The sequence below is a fragment of the Budorcas taxicolor genome, chromosome 4, assembly GCF_023091745.1.
Source record: "Budorcas taxicolor isolate Tak-1 chromosome 4, Takin1.1, whole genome shotgun sequence".
NCBI classification, from domain to species: Eukaryota; Metazoa; Chordata; class Mammalia; order Artiodactyla; family Bovidae; genus Budorcas; species Budorcas taxicolor.
The window spans coordinates 39,417,689-39,440,765 of record NC_068913.1 but is presented as its reverse complement, the minus strand read 5'-3'; the positions used below and the strand labels follow the sequence as shown (position 1 = coordinate 39,440,765).

The window sequence follows — 23,077 nt, the reverse complement described above, 5'->3', positions numbered from 1 at the left end:
CCACCGAAATGCTTCCTAACCTTTATGGTCCACGATGACTTCTCTGCCTTATAACTTAGTATTCCATTCTCCATTATAAGGTCTGCCCCTTCTCAACTGTCCCAACTATAGTTTGAACCACAGCATTTAGACTCACATATTGCTTTTCTTTTCTAATTAATTCTTCTTTTCTCCTATCCTCATGTACTCTTAAAAAAAAATAACCACTTCTTATGATGACTCTTACCTCTGTATTAGATAGCAAGCAAAGTTTAGATATTATGTAATAATGAATTATTATAAATGTTTCCTACCTCTGAAATTCTTTAAAAAATCTGTTATTCATATTACTTTGAATGTCATAGAATATATAATTAAACAATATAATTATTAAATAATGTATAATATTATAAAGAGAAACCCAAGCTGAAGTTTGATAACAGATGATGTTTCTGCTATTCAAGCAATGCCCAGCCCACATGATCTCCTCCATGGAGGCAGCTACCTACTGACAGCAGTTTGACTATAGATGGCTCACTGAATAGCTGTGCATATTCATGAACAACATACTTTGGTTAAAAACTAGATACTTACATTCCTTGATAACACACTCTGCAAATTGGAGAAACAGTTTTATTTAAGACAATCCATCCAAAATTTGAATGGCTACTTTCTGAAACTGTGTAGATAATTTATGCAGTAAAATGCAGAAACCATTATCACACCTTGTGAAATATGACCTAACATGCTCTGTTTTCTTCATAAAGGCTAATAATGTTTACCAAAAACTAGCAATGACATTGCAATTCTTCACAAAACAGGATAAAATGATAAAAGTATATTTGAATATATATGTCAGTGCACTCCAAAACAAAAATAATTGTCACTTTAACCAAAGTACAATTTACAAAATAATTACAGAGCACAGACATGAAAATACATTTGTACTACACTCAGTGACACAAAGAGAAGCGGATCCTAAAAAAAAAAAAGAGAAGAGGATCCTGAATCAGTAAACTGAACTACATATGTTAGATATTAACACTTCTGACTGCCTCTCACATGGTGATCTCAAACTTTTATATCTCAAATGATTAACATAACTTGAGCTATCACACTGTTTTGTAGCCTGTGATCCAAGAATTCCAAGTAGGCAAAATTTGTGCAATTATTTAAATAGCTTACTGACTGCACCATTATTTCACTTAAAAATGAAAAAAAGTTACTTTAGTGAAAAGAATCAAAGGTCTTGTAAACTTTGTGAACTCATATGAAAGTTACATATCTTTAATTCAAACAGATGGTAACTGGAATTAAGAAAATCACTTATACGTTAACTTGGAAAGGAAAGAAGAACTTTTAAAAATACATATATGAAATATAAAAAATATATTAAAATGTGTAAAAATACAAAGTTTCATAAGGGATTTTAGCCTCTTTCAGCTTTCTGTGAATGGGAGTCCCTTTTAATTTATTTAAATTTTATATAATTGCATGTATATGTGCATTTTCAAGAATGCATTTAAGGAAAACATGATTATAAAATTACACTTCATCAGCTTTAACTTTATTTCACCTTTTTTTCATAGATCCTTTATACATTTCTCATTACATTTATTTCTTTCTGACTAATCTCAATCCTTCCCCTTTCAAGTTAAATAAAACATAAACCTATATATTAAAATTTTTCCCAACAAACACAACTATAGAATGTCTAGCTATACATTCACATGAAGAAGCCTGTCACTGACTTCTTCAAATTGTTTTATGTACGTAGAAATCTAATCCTAACTTTTATTTTATGAATTCAACTGAAGTCTTACTTCTCTGAACAAATGACAGAAATGTCATATTTGTTCAGCGAATGATTTAAAAATCTTTGATTAGAGAGGAAGAATGAAAAGGTGGTTTTATTGTTTTAAATTCAGATGAGAACAGACCTCATCTATGTGATCTTCATCATATTCTATTTTACGAACAAGATCCAATCTGAATTTTCTGAATTACTGGCTCTCCTTATAAACTGAGTTCTATTCTTAAGAGTGAGCAAAGTTACCAACTCTATCTCTATTTTCAAAACCTAACAGAATGGCTGGCTCAGAAGAACAAAACAAACTCAGCAATATAAAGCTCTGGTTTGAATGAGGCTGAGAAAAAAGGTATAAAATAAGGACCTCAATTTTTTTACACTAAATTTCAAAAATAACTGCTGCCAAGATTGTGTCTTTTACGTACTGAAGTATAGTTGATTTACCACATTGTGTTAGTTTCAGATGTAAAGTGATTCATATATATAGATATACACACATATATATTATTTTCAAAGATTTTCATTATAGATTATTATAATATAGTTGAATATAGTTCCCTGTATACAGTGCTATACAGTAGGTCCCTGTTGTTTTATTATTTTATATATAGTAATATACATCTGCTAATCTCAAATCCACAATTTATACCTCTACCCCACTTTCCCCTCTGGTAACCGTAAGTTGGTTCTCCATGTCTGTCAGTCTCAAGAAGGTTGATTTTTTTTAACTTTAAGAATATGTAAAATTCTCCCTCTCTCTTTCACGCCCCAACTCCATTCATGTGTGTGCGTGCACATACATACACACACACTTCTTCTGTAACCTAGAATCTATTTAAAAAGAATGTGCTCTCCTATTTAAAAAAAAGACACTAAATTCAGATCTAGCTTCTTGTATGAGATCATTGCCAAGTAACGCTACCTTGCAAGTCACTTAAATTCTTAACCTCAGTTTCTCAGTGAGAAGCAAAGTTAACAATGATGGCACTATCCATACTTATTACAATTTTTATAAACAATAATAGCAATAGTAATGATAATAAGTACAAATAATTTATTCATTTCAATTTCAAAGCACTTCCACTTGTGGCCATATGTGATTTTTAGTATATGACAAGCCCTATAAATAAGGAAACCAAACACTCCGAAAAATTACAGTGACCTAACTGAATAACAGTAACAGTAAAGTAAGAAAAAGGCTTCTTTATCAAAGGTAACTAGGACTACTTTTAACTCAACTCATAGTAATATCAGCAAGAGTACAGATGCGTAAAGGGCAGAGCTAGGACTACAACCAGATCTATTGATGCTTTCTGATGTTTTTGATATTGGCATTACTTCAAGGAAGAAAATTATTCATGACATTGTACAGGAGACAGGGATCAAGACCATCCCCAAGAAAAAGAAATGCAAAAAAGCAAAATGGCTGTCTGAGGAGGCCTTACAAATAATTGTGAAAAGAAGAGAAGCAAAAAGCAAAGGAGAAAAGGAAATATATTCCCATTTGAATGCAGAGTTTCAAAGAATAGAAGGGAGAGATAAGAAAGCCTTCCTCAGCGATCAATGCAAAGAAATAGAGGAAAATAGAATGGGAAAGACTAGAGATCTCTTCAAGAAAATGACAGATATCAAGAGAACATTTCATGCAAAGACAGACTCAATAAAGGACAGAAATGGTATGGACCTAACAGAAGCAGAAGATATTAAGATGAGGTGGCAAGAATACACAGAAGAACTGTATAAAAAAGATCTTCATGACCCAGATAATCAGGATGGTGTGATCACTCACCTAGAGCCAGACATACTGGAATGTGAAGTCAAGTGGGAATTAGAAAGCATCACTACGAACAAAGGTAGTGGAGGTGGTGGAATTCCAGTTGAGTTATTTCAAATCCTGAAAGATGATGCTGTGAAAGTGCTGCACTCAATACGCCAGCAAATTTGGAAAACTCAGCAGTGGCTACAGGACTGGAAAAGGTCAGTTTTCATTACAATCCCAAAGAAAGGCAATGCCAAAGAATGCTCAAACTACCACACAATTGCACTCATTTCACTCCAATACTCTTGCCCGGCAAATCCCATGGATGGAGGAGCCTGATAGGCTGCAGTCCATGGGGTCACTAGGAGTCACTTTCATGTATTGGAGAAGGAAATGGCAACCCACTCCCATCTTCTTGCCTGGAGAATCCCAGGAATGGGGGAGCATGGTGGGCTGCCATCTATGGGGTCGCACAGAGTCGGACACAACTGGGGCGACTTAGCAGCAGCAGCAGCAGCAGCACATGCTAGTAAAGTAATGCTCAAAATTCTCCAAGTCAGGCTTCAGCAATATGTGAACCGTGAACTTCCAGATGTTCAAGCTGGTTTTAGAAAAGGCAGAGGAACCAGAAATCAAATTGCCAACATCCGCTGGATCATGGAAAAAGCAAGACAGTTCCAGAAAAACATCTATTTCTGCTTTCTTGACTATGCCAAAGCCTTTGACTGTGTGGATCACAGTAAACTGTGGAAAATTCTGAAAGAGATGGGAATGCCAGACCACCTGACCTGCCTCTTGAGAAATCTGTATGCAGGTCAGGAAGCAACAGTTAGAACTGGACATGGAACAACAGGCTGGTTACAAATAGGTAAAGGAGAACGTCAAGGCTGTATATTGTCACCCTGCTTATTTAACTTTTATGCAGAGTACATCACGAGAAACGCTGGGCTGGATGAAGCACAAGCTGGCATCAAGATTGCTGGGAGAAATATCAATAACCCCAGATATGCAGATGACACCACCCTTATGGCAGAAAGTGAAGAGGAACTAAAAAGCCTCTTGATGAAAGTGAAAGAGGAGAGTGAAAAAGTTGGCTTAATGCTCAACATTCAGAAAACTAAGTTCATGGCATCTGGTCCCATCACTTCATGGGAAATAGTTGGGGAAACAGTGGAAACAGTGTCAGACTTTATTTTGGGGGGCTTTAGAATCACTGCAGATGGTGATTGCAGCCATGAAATTTAAAGATGCTTCCTCCTTGAAAGGAAAGTTATGACCAACCTAGATAGCATATTCAAAAGCAGAGACATTACTTTGCCAACAAAGGTCCGTCTAGTCAAGGCTATGGTTTTTCCAGTGGTCACGTATGGATGTGAGAGTTGGACTGTGAAGAAAGCTGAGTGCCGAAGAATTGATGCTTTTGAACTGTGGTGTTGGAGAAGACTCTTGAGAGTCCCTTGGACTGCAAGGAGATCCAATCAGTTCATTCTGAAGGAGATCAGTCCTGTGTGTTCATTTGAAGGACTGATGTTGAAGCTGAAACTCCAATACTTAGGCCACCTCATGCAAAGAGTGACTCATTGGAAAAAACCCTGATGCTGGGAGGGATTGGGGGCAAGAGGAGAAGGGGATGATAGAGGATGAGATGGCTGGATGGCAACACCGACACGACAGACATGAGTTTGTGTAAACTCCGGGAATTGGTGATAGACAGGGACGTGTGATGTGCTGCAGTTCATGGGGTTGCAAAGAGTCAGACATGACTGAGAGACTGAACTGAAGTGAATAAATAATTTACATCTTGCCTTCAATACAGTATTTTTGAAATGTGTATAAGGGTCTGTTTTTATCTAAGCTAATTAAGATATGGTAACAGGGGAGACAGAGTGTTAGGTATGTGTGATTTCTCAAGGGATGTGAACAATGAGCAAGTTATCCCATCACTGTAATAAGTTTACTGATCCAATAAATGATTCTGTTAGTTGTGGGTATCTACTTTCATGGCAGAACATCTGTTCTTACTAAGCTATACAGAACATCATACTAGTTGTGATATTTAGCAATTGACTTAGCATATATAAAAGCTGGACATGCAGAAAGACACCTGAAACATCTCGTAATTTAAAAGCTCCAATTAAAAAAAAAGGCTTTGGTGCTACAGATTAAACTTACAGGTAGAGCATGATGAACACATATTTATTTTACATGAGGAACACCCAAGTCATGAGGAAAATGCTGTACACTGGACCTCGTGGAAAATGAGAGCTAAACAAACATGGCATTTCTGAACATATTTAAGTAATGCAGATTTTTAAATTATTATTTCTATTCCTCTCAACTCATGAGAAAATTACCTTAGATAGAGAAATTAAGTTTGTTATAGTCAGGGTATTTTTGTATTAAATACTATGAAAGATACCATAAGCATTATCAGAGAGTAGCAAAAAAACCAAAATATTCTTTATCTTCTATTAAATAAAAATTTTATGCTTAGAATCAAGGGACTTGTATTTATCTTTATTGGGTTCATGAAAAACAGTGCCAGTTTTTGCTTGTCATGGCTGTGACAAGCAAAGAACAAATGAAAGAAACTGACCAAATCTGGCATGACAGGCATAAGGCATTTCAAATCAACTGTTATTTATAACTAAAATTCTTGTCATTTCACCAAGTAGATGCCAAGGCTAAAGATGTGAAAACTGAGAATCTAATTTACCCTTTCCTTCACCTCATATAAACTGCTTAACCAATCATGTGATAAATGAGAAAATTTTAAATTACTCAAGTATTAATTATAAGATGGATTTATAAGGCTAAAAAATAGCACAAAATATATGACATTAAAAGTAAAAGCCTGTCTCTTGGTCACCAAGTTTTACTCTTCAGAATTGATCAGGGTCAACTTTTGCTTTGACGTTGTCTTGTGGCTGCCATTATAATATCAAATAATAAGCTGTGATTTATAAATTTAAGATGTATATTTTCTCCTTTAAAAGCTACATTTTTTCAAAAAAAATCCTATTTATTACCACCTGTTTTAGGACTGTCTTTAGCAACAACAGGCTTCCCTGATAGCTCAGTCGGTAAAGAATCCGCCTGCAAAGCAGGAGACCCGGGTTCGATTCCTGGGTTGGGAAGATCCCCTGAAGAGAAAGGTTACCCACTCCAGTATTCTGGCCTGGAGAATTCCATGGACTGTATAGTCGTTGGGGTTGCAAAGAGTCGGACACAGCTAAGCGACTTTCACTTCACTAAGCAATGTTCAAAAAAATATAATTGATATATTAATTAAACATTTTAACACACAGTTAAATAATGCATAACTTTTTACTTTGATTTGAATACCATCTAATATCATCTCACATTCCACTACTATTATACAATTACAGTTTGGAAAATAATGATAATGTCTTTCTAGTTTTCTTCATTTCTGGGGTCAGCTACTCCACCCCACTCTCTTCATTTTCCATTTTAATAGAAGAACTCCAGTGACTGTGATATATACATGTGTGCACCTGTGTACACGTGTGTGGTGGTTTAGTCATTAGGTCGTGTCTGACTCTTGCGATCCCACGGCCTGGAGCCCGCCAGGCTCCTCTGCCTATGGGATTCTCTAGGCAAGAACACTGGAGTGAATTGCCATTTCCTTCTCCAGGGGATCTTCCCAACCCAGGAATCAAACCCGGGTCTCCTGTATTGCAGATAGATGATTTACCAACTGAGCTATGAGGGAAGTATATATATATAGACTGCTAATGATTTTTATGGACTCTTAAATATGAAAAAATTCTTAAGCTGCTCGCACACCCCCTCTCGATTGCTTACTTAAAGAATTCATCATATCACAATCTCTAGAAATGTAAAGAAATTGTTCCCTCTCTGCTGTCTTCTGTGTTGATATGACTATTATACAGATGCCTGATTTTTCATCTTTTTGTAGATGATATTTTTTTTCTCTGTAGAAGTCTTTCAAATGTTCTCCTTATCCCTGGAAATCACATCATTTCACCAGGATATATTTATCAGGCATTTTGTTAATCATGCTTGACTACTGGTGGATCAAAATCTGAAGACTTCCTTTTTTCTAGAGCTTGCCTCTGTAGCCTTGATTCTTTCTTTCTGAAACTCTTAGATATAATTTCTTAGAAATAATAAGCTGGAACTCTTAGAAATAATAAGCTCTTAGATATAATTTCCATAATTTTTAAATATTTCTCTTAGAGCCCCAGAGCTCTCAGAGTTCCAAGGGAACCTCAGAATTTCGGATAACTACCTCCTCAAAATGTCTACAATTCCATGGGCAGGCACTTAGAAAGAGCTCCCTATACTGGAGATGAAATGCTTACTCCCAGCCTCCACAACACCACAGGGAAGAGTAAAGAGGGGGATCTCAGAACTCTAAACATTCCTGGGTACATTTCCACCCTTTCCTTATTTAGCCCCCTTCAAACCCTCAGCCTCAGTTAGAACTATACACATAAATTAGACCTTTAGTCACCACTAAAAATTCCAGATTCCTGAGTCATCCATCAACTCCCACATGCTAATCCCCGAATGACAGGGAATGAAGGGACCTCACCAATACATCACCAACCCCTTCCCTTGGTTTGTGCTATAACCCTCTCCTACTTCATTTTTCTCCATAACACTTATAACCATCCGTCCCACTATACGTTTTATTTGCCACTCTGACCAATACACACTTTTTGGCTATTTTGTTCACTCTTACATCTAGGACAGTCCAGAAAGTGCCCGAAACATAGTAGGTCCTCAATTAAGTAGCTAGATAATTTGATGGGAAAATTCTGGGTCTCTCTTTTCCAAAACATCAACTGGGCCCATGTTTATCTTCAAGTCAGCACAGTGAAATTGGAGTATACTAATTATTGGTGAAATACGAATCATACGAATTTTACAAGTTCTTTTTATTTTCTGAGCAGATGCTCTCCTTTGAGGTCAGGTGTTTTGTTTTGTTTTCCACTAGTTCCTCTATATCCTTCATGTGGTGGTATTGCTAAAACGTCAAGTGAGTCTCTCCAAACCACTCATTTACAATGAACGTCTCCATCATTCAAAATGGGTAATCAGCAGTTTTTTCCTGTATTTATTTCTGTTCTGCTTCTCCATTGAATATGAGAAAATAGGATGGCAGAGGGTCAGTGTCCAAATTAAGGACAGATTGACTAGGAGAGTAATAGATTTAGCGCATTTGACTCCTGGTTGAGAAATGTTTTATTTGTTTTCTCCTTTATATCACTCTGTGGTAGGAGAGGAGTGCTACTTTTCATTTCCTTTTGAAAATTAAAGTTAAAATGAAATGTTTCAACACTGTAGATCAAATGGCTCTTGATTGCTATCACAGAATCCAACAATTTATAATATTGTATCTGTAGAAAATAATTTGAGGGTAAACTTTCAAAATCAACTGTTTAAAATATCAGATTATCCATGGCAGATAATATTACAACTTCAAAAGAACTTCATATATTGAAAAATACCTTCTATACAAATGTTCAGTTAATCCTAACAATTCACTGTGTTCAGCAGAGAACATATTGTTTCCATTGTTCATATGGTGTTACTGATAGAGAAAGTGTAAATGATTTGCCCACACTCATCTCGTTAATAATGGGGATGCTTTCTTTTTTTAAGCCACTGAGATCTTCTACCTGCTCCCACATTCCAAGCTCCTGTCCAGTATGTCCAAGTTATCATTCTTCACATTCCCAGGTCAAATACTTGTATTTCCATGAAGAAAGTTGTGATACTGTTACAGATAGTCATGATTACTTCATTTGATATCATAGCCCTTTTTTCTTCTTACCATGAGTAAGTGGATTTGGAATCAGAAGATTTAGTTTGCTGCTAAGTCACTTCAGTCGTGTCCGACTCTGTGCAACCCCATCGACGGCAGCCCACTAGGCTTCCCTATCCCTGGGATTCTCAAGGCAAGAACACTGGAGTGGGTTGCCATTTCCTTCTCCAACGCATGAGAGTGAAAAGTGAAAGTGAAGTCACTCAGTCGTGTCTGACTCTTAGTGACCCCATGGACTGTAGCCCACCAGGCTCCTCCATCCATGGGATTTTCCAGGCAAGAGTACTGGAGTAGGGTGCCATTGTCTTCTCCGAGATTTAGTTTGGGTTCTAGTTATTTACTATCAGGTTGATCCTAACAAGTAAAGCAACCACAATAGCCACTTAAAAACCAGTTTTCTCTATAATTAAGAAAATATAACACAGAAAACAGACTATATAACCATAGAATTACTTGGAAATTTAATTTTGATAAAACAAACAGGAAAGAACTATGTGAACTGTAAAGCCCTACAGTAAGCTAATTTTCTTATATATTTGTTTTTCCCCTTCTGATCTACAAATTTTATTTCCTCTATTTCCTGGTTGAAGGAAAACACCATATCTAACAAATACTTGATTCTATCAAAGTACTTGTCAGTGTTTCACAACTAGGCATTTGATACACATTTGTAAAATTAATGAAGGATTGGAAATATGACTACATTAATTAAGGTAAGCTTCAAAAAGCAGAATGCTCACTGCTACTATGTGGAATGCCAAAATCTGAATTCAACTTCTCTCCAATCTCATTGCTCATTTCCTCCCGATCACTTCAGCCAACCTAGAGTTATGCCAATTTTCTAAATACACTTTGCATTATTCTGGCTCTAGGTCTTAGACCAAATCATTACTCCCTTTCACGTCCTTTACCTGTTGAAATAATATCCATCTTTACAGACCTAGCACAAATGCCATTTTCTACACAAATCTCTCCTTAATCTCACGCACTGGAAATGACACTTCCTACCCTATGGTCCATCATGTTTGCTCATGTGCTTCACAGCTTTTATTATTTGACCACATGTTATATTTCCTTGTGCATGTATTATCTAACCTAGTATACCTGAATCATGTAGAGATCAATATTATGTTTTACTTATCTTTATATCCTACCACATATATAGTAAAACATCTTCCACTTTGTAGGTACTCAAATAATATATTTAGCGTGAAGGTCCAAGTACATGTTTCTGCCTTACAAACTGTCACAGAGTCAGGACTAACATTGTATAAAATGACCATCTTACTGTTTGATACATTATTACTACACATTCCTAAGAAGATGGTCTACTATGGGCAAAAACACATCTTTATCAAAATTTATAAATACACACACACACACATATATACAATGGAATACTACTCAGCTGGAAGAAAGAATGAAATTTTGCCATTTGCAGCAATCTGGATGGATTTGGAGAACACTAAGTGAAATAAGTCTGACAGAGAAAGACGAATACTGTATGATATCACTTATACACAGAATCTAAGAAATACAACTAGTGACCATAAGAAAAAAGAAGCAGACACACAGATATAGAGAACAAACCAGTGGTTGCTGGTGGGCAGAAGAAAAGGGGGAGGGGCAGCTTGGGGGTAAAGGATTAAGAAGTATAAAACTATTATATATGAAATCAGCCATATGAATATATTGTACAACATGGAGATTACAGCAAACACTTTATAATTATAAATGGAATATAACCTTTAAACTTGTAAATCAATATGCTGTACACTTGTAACAATTTTATACATCAACTATACTTCAATAAATTTTTTTAAAATAAGAATGCAGTAAAGTTTAAGATACTAAAAAAAGCTACAAATATATAAACAAACTATTTATAATCTGATCTCCTCCACAACATAAATGTTCTTGTTAATTCCAATTTTACCATTAAAGAATCCCTTATATAAAATGGTAGAGTACTCAATATGACTTCTGGTAAAAAGAATAAAGATACTTTGGCAAAAAATCACAGGTTGACATACTTTAAATGGACATCATTATCATCTTTCATCACAGTAAGTACCCAAATGAACTTAACAGCTACCAATAATCATCACTTTTTTTTTTTAACAGAAAGGGGATTTCAGTTAGAATGACAGTACACGAGTCTCCACTCTGGGAGATATTTAAATCACACAATCCTTCAATGACTGCTGCCTCCATTCCTTCTTGGGCTGTTCACACACATCAGGCACACACAGCCCACTAACAGCTGTTCTCCAGATGGACTAAATGGTTTCTGTGCTTTCTCCTCGGGTAGGGACTATTGCATTTCTTTTAAAAACATCTTCTTTTGGATCCTAACCCCTCTTATTCTCACTTATATTATTATTTCATCTTCACTGTATTATTTCTTAACTCCAGAGAATTTCTAAGTTCTTCTGCAGTTTTATGCTTTTTGTCCCTTCCCTGAAAAGGTCCCCGAATCTCTACCTATTAAAACGCTACTTTATCCAGGGTCTTTAAGTGCTAAGTTAGCATTAACTGGCTTGCTGAGAATAACTTTTCTAACCTGAATCAGATTAAACAATCTTAAACCCATTTGTGTCACAACTGGCCCATTCATGACTCAGTCAGTCAGAAACATTTACTCAAAGACCTGGAATTACAAACTGTGATCTTTCTATGTAAACAGCCATCAGTGTCGAACCTGCTCTAATGACTTCATTTTATGATGTCATTTATACTTTTATGAATGACTCTAACTTAGGAGGGAAGCATGCTCTCATAGATTATGGCAAAAATCACCGGCAGGAAGGGGATGTGTAGTTTTATATTAAAATTGTATTTAGAATCTAAAAACCTTGTCTGCTTTTTTCCCAAGCATAAACAGGATCCCATATAAAAATATCACATCAAGAGTATTATATGATAGGTAGGTCAGAGCATGAATTTAAAAGTTAATGTAGTATATTAATGTAATATAATAACAGTATGGACTTTACGCCCAGAATGCAATGAGTAAATGCCCTGCATTTTTCAATCAATTCATACTTGCTTTATGTGTCAAATTTATCAGAAATTATAGTAATGTTTTGGAGAAATATTATTACTGAAGGAAACGTTGAAAAAACTCTGATTTACATTTGGCAGAGAAGAAAAAGAAGAAAGGAGGAGGAAAAGAAGAAAAGAAACATAGAAAAACAATGCCATCCTATCATATCAGTGATAAACTAACCACTGTTTGTGGAAGACGGTGATATGTTTTAAGAGCATGAACATCATGAAAAAATTAAACTTACCTCAGTTAAATGAGGATTGGGATTAAAACCACAGAGGCTACAAACAGTGGTCTGACACTCAGTGCATGTGTTAAAATTGGCCTTTTCTGGAACATGCAACAGAAGTTCAGTGGTATTGCAAAGAGGGCAGATGGTTTTAGGCAGGCCGTGTACTGGAGTCTGTGCTGCAGATGGAAACGTTGGTGGCTGTAGAGGTTTTCCAGCTCCTGTTTGGCTTACTGGTTTTGTAGATTGCTGAGCTGAGGGTTTTACAGGTCCTGGCTGTTGAGGAGGGTGCTTCGTTGGACCTGGCAGTTGAGGAGGGGGCTTCGCTGGACCAGGCTGTTGAGGAGGGGGCTTCGCTGGGCCTGGCAGTTGAGGAGGGGGTTTCGCTGAACCTGGCGGTTGAGGAAGGGGCTTCATTGGGCCTGGCTGTTGAGGAAGGGGCTTCGCTGGACCAGGCTGTTGAGGAGGGGGCTTCACTGGACCAGGCTGTTGAGGAGGCGGCTTCGCTGGACCAGGCTGTTGAGGAGGGGGCTTCACTGGACCAGGTTGTTGAGGAGGGGGCTTCGCTGGACCAGGCTGTTGAGGAGGGGGTTTTGCTGGACCAGGCTGTTGCGGAGGGGGTTTCGCTGGACCAGGCTGTTGAGGAGAGGGCTTTGCTGGGCCTGGCTGTTGAGGAGGGGGCTTCACTGGGCCCGGCTGTTGAGGAGGGGGTTTCGTTGGGCCAGGCTGTTGAGGTGGAGTCTTGCCTGGCCCAGACAACTGGGCCTGAGGCTTTGTTGTCCCAACCTGCTGAGCTGGAGCCTTTGCTGGCCCAGGCGGCTGAGCTGGAGACTGTGGCCCGGGCTGGTGAGCCAGGGATTTCGCTGCCCCTGGAGCTTGGGCCAGGGGCTTTGCTGTTCCCAGTTGTTGAGCTAGAGGCTTTGCAGGCCCAGGCTGTGGTATGGTACGTTTTTCAGGTCCAGGCTGCTGGGCTGGAGATTTTCCAGGACTTCCTTGCTGAATAGGTGGCTTGGAGGGGCTCTGCAGTGAGGGTTTAGCTGACTCACCCCTTCCTGGGTCTGTCTGTTTAGTCTGAGGCCTAGATACATCTCTCTGAATTGGCAATTTTGCCTGGTCTGTCTGAGGAGCCTGGGGGAAGCCCTGAGCTGGCTTTCCTGTTTCTGGAGGTTGTGATTTACTTTTTTCTGGTGGCTGAGAGGATCCGGATTTTGGAGAACCTTCCTGCTGAAGTGGAGCCCTCACAGGTCCTGGCTGCTTAGGAACTGTCTTGGGAGACTGTTGTTGTGATGGAGGCTTTGTGACTCCCTCAGGTTTTCCTTGTTCCTTCTGAGCTATTTTTTGTTTCTTGGAGGCTTCTTCCTGGGAGGCATCAGGGTCTGATATCAAATCAAAAGGATTGAATTTATTTACAACAGAGGAAACAGCACTTAAAGGGTTAACCTCTGAGAGGAAGCCAGGCATCATACTAGACTTGTGCTCCTCCTTAAAATCAGTTCTGGACTTCGATTCTTTCAAGCTAATAGTGGAAGGACTTCTTCCAGGCAATTTCTGCTCTGACCTCAGAGTGTCTGTAGTTCTGCTCTTACTGAGACCAGGCTGAATTGGACGCCCAGGGTCTGGTGGTTTTCCTGGTTGCTTTGGAGGTTGACTACTATCCAACTCTTGTTTCCTAGAAGAATGAAACAAACAGAAGTAAAAATAATGGAAATTATACCAACTCAAAATTATATGAAAAAGCTGTTACTTTCTTACATCTTCAAATTTTTGATCATATAAATATAACTAAAATCCATTTTTGCATCATCCTGTAAGTAACATAAGATTTTTAATGTCTGTTATTTTCTTTACATGGGTTCAGATTTGCAACATGGAGATGAAGAGAAGGGGGAAAGATTTAATACTTGCTACTATAAGAGATGAACTATTAAAATATCTAGTTAGAAACTACTTATAACAAAAAACAATTCACATTTACACTTAATAGTTAAGAATAGAATCTGGCCATCCTTAAAGTCTGTTTAATTATATTAATTCAACAAAACAATGCAAAGACATGTTCCAGTACATTCTCACATTCACATTCACAAGATATATCCTTTTTAACCCAAGGTTATGGTCAAAAAATGTTAGTCTCCCAAACACTAGCATACCAAGAGGTGAAAATATTCATTTTTAAAAACAACTGTTTTCTAATATTAGAATTTACATTAGCTACCTAAGACACACAATGTGACATCAAAGGATCTGGTGCAGGAGGTTTTTAGGTGCTCTTGGGAACCTGATCGTCTACTCAATTTTACCCTATTTTGTAAAAAATGTAATATCCATCAAATATTATCATATTAAACTTGTAGAATAAGAATTCCTACTTTAATTAGAAAATTTTGAGAAACAATTCTTTCTTGTGGAAAAATAGTGTTATATCACTCAATTATTTTTCCAATAGCATTCTTATCTGAGATCCCCTAATATAACAATAAGATGTTTAAAGCATCCTGAGACACAGCTTGATATACAAAGAGCAACAAGCTGGTTGTTTTCCCACTTTTGAAAAGTACTGTTACTTTACTCAGAGGAAGAAAATAAAGATCTCTTTACTTAATGTCTTCTATAATATTTACTATTACCAATATTAGGTATTATTATTGACAATGACTTAAAAACTAACAAGTAATTCGCAAAAATTCTTTTACTCATAGACAAATATACAAGATTTTTTTTTTAATTGGAAACATCAATTCTAAATGATGGTTAAATAATTAAAATACTTGTTTCTCATATACACTTTTATCAAGTATATTAGTCCACAAATAAGCTATTTACTGATAAAGCTGCAAGTAATAAGAACATGCTGCATCAGAATTATGGGATAAATCAAGCTGTATTTTGATATATGTAAACTGCTAACTTTCAAAAAGATTTCTTTTTAATTAAAAGAAAACGAGATAAACAGTGATTCAGTAGCACTTAAAATGTGAGATGATCAAAACATTGTATAGGTTTTAACTTGTTTTGTCAAAAATTTACCTGCCAATAGACCAGACTATAAATTTTCATTTCAGGTCATCTGGTACTTAATATGAATTACATTTTTTAATTTCCCCTAATGGTACAGGCTTCCCTGGTGGCATAGACGGTAAAGCGTCTGTCTACAATGCAGGAGACCCAGGTTCACTCCCTGGGTTGGGAAGATCCCCTGGAGAAGGAAATGGAAATCCACTCCAGGACTATTGCCTGGAAAATCCCATGGACAGAGGAGCCTGGTAGGTTACAGTCCATGGGGTCGCAAAGAGTCAGACATGACTGAGCAACTTCACTGTATTCACTATATAATGGCACAGAAATCTGAGGATAGATCAAGATGTAAGACATACAACTGAGATCTGCCTCCTGTTAGCTAAGACCAGGATGACAGAGAATAACATTCATTTGGTAGTGATTTATAGGAACATCATTGACTGATCATGACTTGACTTCAAGAACAAAAAATTTGACACCAAGAAGCCTGCAGCAACTAACCATGTCCCTCCCTCACCTTTCTTATAAAAAGGCTTTGTGGAAAGCTTTTAGTAACTTTGGGGTCCTTAAGGCATGAACCACCCATCTCTTTTCATGATCCTGTAATAAAAATTTCTCTGTTTAAAAAAAAATAAATAAAAAGGCATGGTAGGAAGCAACACAGACATATTACTTCTAGATAGCAACGAGTCAGAAGGAAATAAACTATAGATGGCAATGTATGCCACAAAGTTATTTTCTAATAAAAGACTAATAAACAGAACTCTTAGTTTTGGAAATTTCCTCCAGGTAAAAAAATTATAAAAACTTGTCTCTGAAGCCTGTACTTAAAGGAACTAAAATTATCCATTTGCTCCATTCCATACAAAGGCAGAGTGTTAACTGCTCAGTCATGTCCAGCTCTTTGTGACCCCATGGACTGTAGCTTGCCAGGCTCCTCTGTCCATGGAGTTCTCCAGACAAGAATAGTGCAGTGGGTTTGGCTGAAGAGCCACAGTAAACAATCCAAAATCGATTATATTTTAAAAGTTCCACTGTTTATATTTTCACATTATTCTAGAAATGTTACTTATTCAATTAATAAAGTTTACCACTCCCTTGTAGGGCACAAACGTAAGAGATTATTCTGTAGAGAATTATTTAGGCATTTTATTGAAGAAATCCGTAGCTAAACAGAGTACTTAAAAATCTATTCTTAACTATACTATGCAGAGTGGGTTGCCATTTCCTACTCTAGGGGATCTTCCCAACCCAGGGGTCGAACCCAGGTCTCCCGCATTAGGCAGACGCTTTACCATCTGAGCCACCAGGGAAGCCCTGAAAATACTATTAAACATAATCATTTTTTCTGTGATATTGCTTCACTTAATTCATTTATACAAAACAAAATATGAATGTTGTTAAGTACCAAATATCTGTGATAACAATAAACACCAAAAGTTAAAGCAAGCTGCCTGCACTAAAAGTTATGACTGCATGCGTGTCTTATAAATATTAAGTGGTATTACATTATAGAAGCCCCTTGTAAGAGAATATCTATACAGGTAGACAAATTAAATTTAGTTTTAGTTGCTATAATAATATAAATAAATATAAAATATGGATGTCTGGAAGTGAGAAACAGATAATCATTAAGAAAAGATATAGGCTTAATAGTGAGCAAAATAAAAAAAGATGCCTTAGCTAACTACAGTCTTTTGATGAAATTTGTTGGGTATAATAGTTGTGTTAAAAACAAGAATGATTAAAATGCAGTCTGTTTCTTGTGTACAGAGAAAGTGTTTTACTCATCTTTGCATCACTGGAACCAAAGCTCGTAACTAGTCGATGAGTATTAATGTTTGATGAATCAATGAATGAATAATAGTGAAAGGACAAATGAATGAACATCTCAGGTTTTTGTTTCCCTGTTGATTACTGTTTCTTGAATCCTTTTCACTTTAACTTTTTCTACTGGTCTTCTGAGATATAAATGGAAACATTTCATTTTCATTTTAGTTTGCTGCTCTAGGAAGACAAACAGTTGTGGAGGTGACTACCCAGTAGCGGAGGCCTCAAGGAAAATAATCAGTTCAGTCAGAATTGTCACTATTCTACTTATCGAAAGTATCTTTCAGGAAAGTTCATATCTATATGACACATCTGTAGGGATAAATAGAATGAGTAGAAGTGGTAAAACTGCATTTCCCTGGATCAGCAATGAATACAAAATCCAGGACTATTTCATTTGTAAGCTCTAACTTCTAGCTTTTAACTTTTCAAGTTTTATACAACCTCTCTTTTTCATTTCACTATTGTCATCCTCATATTAGAATTTTTCTTTCACATATTAACAGCAAAAAAATGTTTCAGCTACAAACAAGAAAAAAAAAAGCATTCAAGAGTCAGACTATACAAGCAGCTGGAATACTAAAAGATTTTTAAATATAACACAAAAAGCAATGACACTTGACAGTGTTGAGTCATAAAATTTTATAATAGAAATATAAGCAACTTTAGAAATCTCTATTCATTTTTACATTGTAGAGGATAGTAGGATTTAAGAGGCAAAGATATTAATTCAAGGTCATAAAACTAGTTAGTGACAGAAATCTGGAGTCCTAAGTCCTGGTGGGGAGGATGGGGGACAGGATTTCCAGTATGCTGCACTGACTTCTCTGTATGTAAAAGAATATAGATATATTATAGATATATCAAAATAACTCATGACAATGAATAATTTAACCAACAACTTGTCTGCAGCCATCACTGCCAGTGCCATTCACTGCTGATAGCAATATTACTACTTTTTATATGTATAAGGTTACTTCAAATTAAAATCCAAGCAGAAACGGTCCTGTCAATTTTTAATTGATCCTTACAATGGCTCTACAAGATAGATAAGTATTATCATCTTATTTAGAGGCAAGGAAACTTAGGCATATATGACTGTAAATCATATATAATTTGCTATGAGTCAGTTAAAAATAATCAGATAAGGTCTTTGGGCTGTGAACCCTTATTTCTTAAAAAAAAAAAAAAAAAAGTAAAACCCCACCATGTCTAATTCACATCATGTAACCTTCTAAAATGTGAAATGATTTGCATATAATTTCTTATATACACTTGAATTAATATGTTTCTTAAAATCTAAATCATAAGCCAAGTATGTATTTGGTTATCACACATGGGAATAATAACTTTCCAAAATAATAGATTTTTATAGAAATCTTTCAGTAAAATGTAAACAGTTTGCCAAAATCATGCCCATATTGTTTATATATTTGAATGAAGCTTTTGTCAATAACTCTTTTGACTCAGAAAATCTATTGCTAAGAATTCTACGGTAACAAAACTGTTAGTAGAGAGCTTTAAAATTATTTTACCTGATAGAAATAATGCATAAAACACTATACTTTCATAGGCTGAAGTACTATTTTTTAGCCACCCTCTAAATAGAAGTAAGGAATTTAGAAATCAAAGTTCTCACTTTTCCTGGTATCTGTAACCAGCATGCTAAACCTGTTGCTTGTGGCTCTCAGGAAAAATTGCAGCAGAGCTGGCATACATTTTTTAAAAGGTTAATAAAAGTACTGTACCTCATATTAACCTAAAAAAATCTACTATATGAACATTCAAATTTTTTCCTAAGTCAGCTTTTAATTAGTAGAAAAAAACAGTACATATCATAAACCATATTCTTAAGGGAATGTATAAGAAAGACTTAACGCCAAAGGAATAGCCCAATATGTCACTAATTTAAAAAACACAGAAAAACATTTCAATATGAAAAAGCCAGTTTTTACCAGTAGTGTTGGGTTTCCCTTCAAGAAAATGGGTTTTTACCTGATATAGTTTATGCATTTAAGATTTTATGTGATAAATATTGTCATCATCCTTAAAACATTTTACAGTTACCCTATATTAGTTACTTGACAAAATTATATGTATATACTTATAGCTCCTAAGTGAAAGTGCATTTATTTTATGAAGTAGAGGATAAAAGCCTACACCTACATCAAGATTTTTCATAGTTCCAGTATCTAATGAAAATTGTTAGGTTACCATAAAGCAGGAGTGGTTTCAGGACCATGGTCAGAGAACTGTTCGTAGGGAAGGGTGGGAAGTTAAAAGGTTTGTTTACAGAATAAAGGCAGGGCAGGCACAATGATTATACCCTCTAAGTACTCTAATTAGAAAACAACCAGTTTGTCGGGATGTAGGAAAATAGAGAGCTAGTGGGGAAATGCATACATTAATATTACACATCAGCTCTTAATTTCCTATGCAAGATGTTATTTGCTCAGTGTTTAAAAGTATGTACTGGAAACTAATTTTAAGATAACACAAATTCACACATTCTTCCATAAACTGTAAGATCCTTTTCCACATAAAACAGCAGTGGTTTAGAAAATAGCATATGCTAATTCATAAATACATGTACATCACCTGCACTGCTGTGACCAAACCATCTGTTTAACGCCACAACATAATTTAGGGTTTCTCATTGAATAGAAAAGGTGTATTCATTCTATGCCTTCTACCTAAACAGCTCCTGTTCTCTGAGGGTGGGGTGTGAAGGAAAGACAAATCACCTCTAAGGGAATTAAAGGTATTGTTACAGAAATATTTATATATTATTCAAAGAGAAAAAGACCCCAGAATGACTGAGGAGGTTTAAACAGAGACAGGTAAACACCCAGCTCTATCCATTTCCTAACACGTCCGTTCTGTATTAATGGAAGACTTCCAGATTAGTAAAACACTGGAGGGCGTCTCTCCACGCCACCCTAGAGGGAAAAGATTCCAAAAGGCCAGAAATCACAACCTAAAATCACAGTTCCAAGAATGCAACCCTTGACTATCCCACTAGAAACTCTGTAATGCATCATTTTTATTCTACCCAACAGAAGGCTTATGTTCTCTTTATAGCCACCCCATTAGGAAGAATAAAATGAACGGAAGCGACATATATGTACTGCCGTGATGGCACATATGGGCAGGCACATATGTGCACGAGAAGCTGTACATATATGTCCGAACATATATACATCATGCTGTGCGTGCCTGTGCATGGAAGGCGGCTCCGCAGCGGCCGGGGTAACGCTTCCTTTGGGCAGCCCCTGCGCCCTTGACATGACAGCAGCGATCTGTCTCCTCTCCTCTTCGCTCAGTTGGCTCAGATCCGCTTCCATGCCGGCCGGGATCACGGTGTGCAAGGGGCTCCCCGCCCCGCCAGCCCCTCCTCCGGCTGCTGCCGCTGCTGCCGCCGCCAACCCTTCGGGGAGCCCTTCCCCTTCCAGGCTCGCCTCGTTGCCCATGGCTTAAGGAAACCCAGAGCCGCCGCGCTCCCTCCTTGCGCTGCGTCCCCACCGGGAAACCCGCCGCCGGAGGCAACCAGAGCAGGGGTCTGGCTCAGGGCGTGCAGGCGGAGTCCCTGGGCTCGGGAACTCCTGCACCGCTGCCCTGAACGCCAGGCGGAGATTAGTCCCTCTTGCAGGTGATGCCTGAGGCCAGTGCCTCCTCCATGTTGGACAACGCCAGGCAACCTTTGCAGAAGGCAACTCCCAACGCCGCCTCAGCGCCCCAAGCCGGGCAGAAGCAGATCTGAGTGGTGCCAGCCAGGCGCCGTCGGCCCCTCCCACCGCGCCCCGCCTCCTCGCCCGCGCCCTCACAGTGCGCATGCCCTTTTCAGAACAGGTGATGCTCACACCCGCGCCCATCCCGCTCTGCGTAGCTCCTTTCCCTTTCTCATTCTCAGCACCGATTTAAAGGAGCCAAGCTAGAGCACAGATTAAAAACCGGGATGAAACAACCGGCATTTCTTTCAGGCATATTTCAGGATGCCTCAACCTGAGTTTTAGCAGACTACATTCTAGGGAACCGGGAAGGGTTTGGAGGGGAGGTGTCAGTTTCTAATCCATCTTTGACTCATGGGATTTGTAGTTTGGTTTGGTTTTTTTTTTTTAAAGCAAGCTTTTAAAAGACCTTAGAATAATGTTTTCAGGTAGCTGGAGATTAACTAGAGAAATGTTTTCAGGTAGCTGGAGATTAACTAGAGGAACCTCTGATACCTTTGGGGCAAATTTCTCCTATGGAGCTAAAACTGGCCCTTTTCATTTAGAACTTTCCCAGAACAATTATTTTATAATTTTAGATACAGTATTAGTAAGAAGGTAATGTTTTTGAATACTGCGTTGTTTCCTAAAGGGACTACACAGAAGTAAAGATTTGGGGAAATTGTGGTTAGGATACTGTAGTTAAGAACCAGATTGTCGAATATTAAAATGTTACAATAGTGTGAATTTGGGGGGCATGAGTTCAGTCCCTTTTTTCTATAACTGTAGGCCCAGTTAGAAAATATAATTTGTATAAAGTCACACAGCTGGTTAGCAGCAGAGGTCTAACCAACACTCTTTCAGACTGACAGCCAGATACTCTTTTTTTCTTGCTATTATTAATACATTTTTTAGACAGGACTGTTTGAGTTCAGCCCTGGATCTGCAGCCCTAATTTTGCAAACCACCTTTCCTAACAAAGTAGACTTAATGTCCCAGTTGTTGAGAATAAAGTCAAAAGCTAACAACTGAGAATAAATATACAAACAAATAAGCTGCTCAGAAAGTTTCCAAGGTTTTGTAATAATCCTAAGTTTGTTATTGTGCATTCCACTTATATCAAAACTAAATAATGACACAGTTGTAACTGCTTGTACTAAATTTGCTGCTTTGAAAGATGACTAGTCATCAGATTATATATTATTGGTTGAGTTCCTACCAAAACTTAACATAGCAAGAAGTGACTTCTAAAGTCAAAACTGCAGAGAGTATAATTTATTTAAATAAGAGAATGCTCACACTTAATACAAACAAATCAAGCTGAGGCAACCTGACATTCTAGTGGCTAGATTTGGGGGCAAATACACCCTGTCATACCTCCTGGGCAGGAGTTTGCTTCAATAAAGGAGATAATTAGGTATACAATTCTGAATCATAATGCCTTCTCTGACAAAATGTGTAACTGCTTCACAGCCCAGGCTGCCCTAGGAATCAGTAACACTCTAGACGGAGGTGAGGAAGGAGATGATTCACATGCTGACTATTTTCTCATAATATGCTCAAGTTTTGTGAGAATAAAATGTATTCAGACTCACAAACCACAGGCTTAAACTGGCAAGATAAATACCCCTTCAAACTCTGCGTGCTCAGTTGTGACCAGCTCTTTGTGACCCCATGGACTACAGGCATCAAGGCTCCTCTGTCCATGGGATTTCGTAGGCAAGGATACTAGAGTGGGTTCTCATTCTCTACCCCAGGGGCTCTTCCTGACCCAGGGATGTAACCTGCATCTTCTGTGTCTTATGCATTGGCAGGCAGATTCTTTACCACTGATCCACCTGGGAAGCCTCAGAATAATATCTAAACTAAGGAAATGTATTG

The 23,077-nt window shown here is 37.5% G+C and overlaps 1 protein-coding gene across 1 annotated transcript in view; it reads right to left on the bottom strand.

The window, feature by feature from the left end:
* The window catches only part of PCLO (piccolo presynaptic cytomatrix protein), a 367,053-nt gene extending 346,094 nt beyond the window's left edge, over positions 1-20,959 (bottom strand). The window contains exons 1-2 of the mRNA XM_052638816.1: positions 20,706-20,959; positions 12,657-14,310 (exon numbers count right to left, since the gene is read on the bottom strand). Coding sequence (XP_052494776.1) covers positions 12,657-14,310; positions 20,706-20,959 — 1,908 coding nt within the window. The remainder of the gene's footprint in view (positions 1-12,656; positions 14,311-20,705) is intronic.
* Between the last annotated feature and the right edge of the window lie 2,118 nt (positions 20,960-23,077).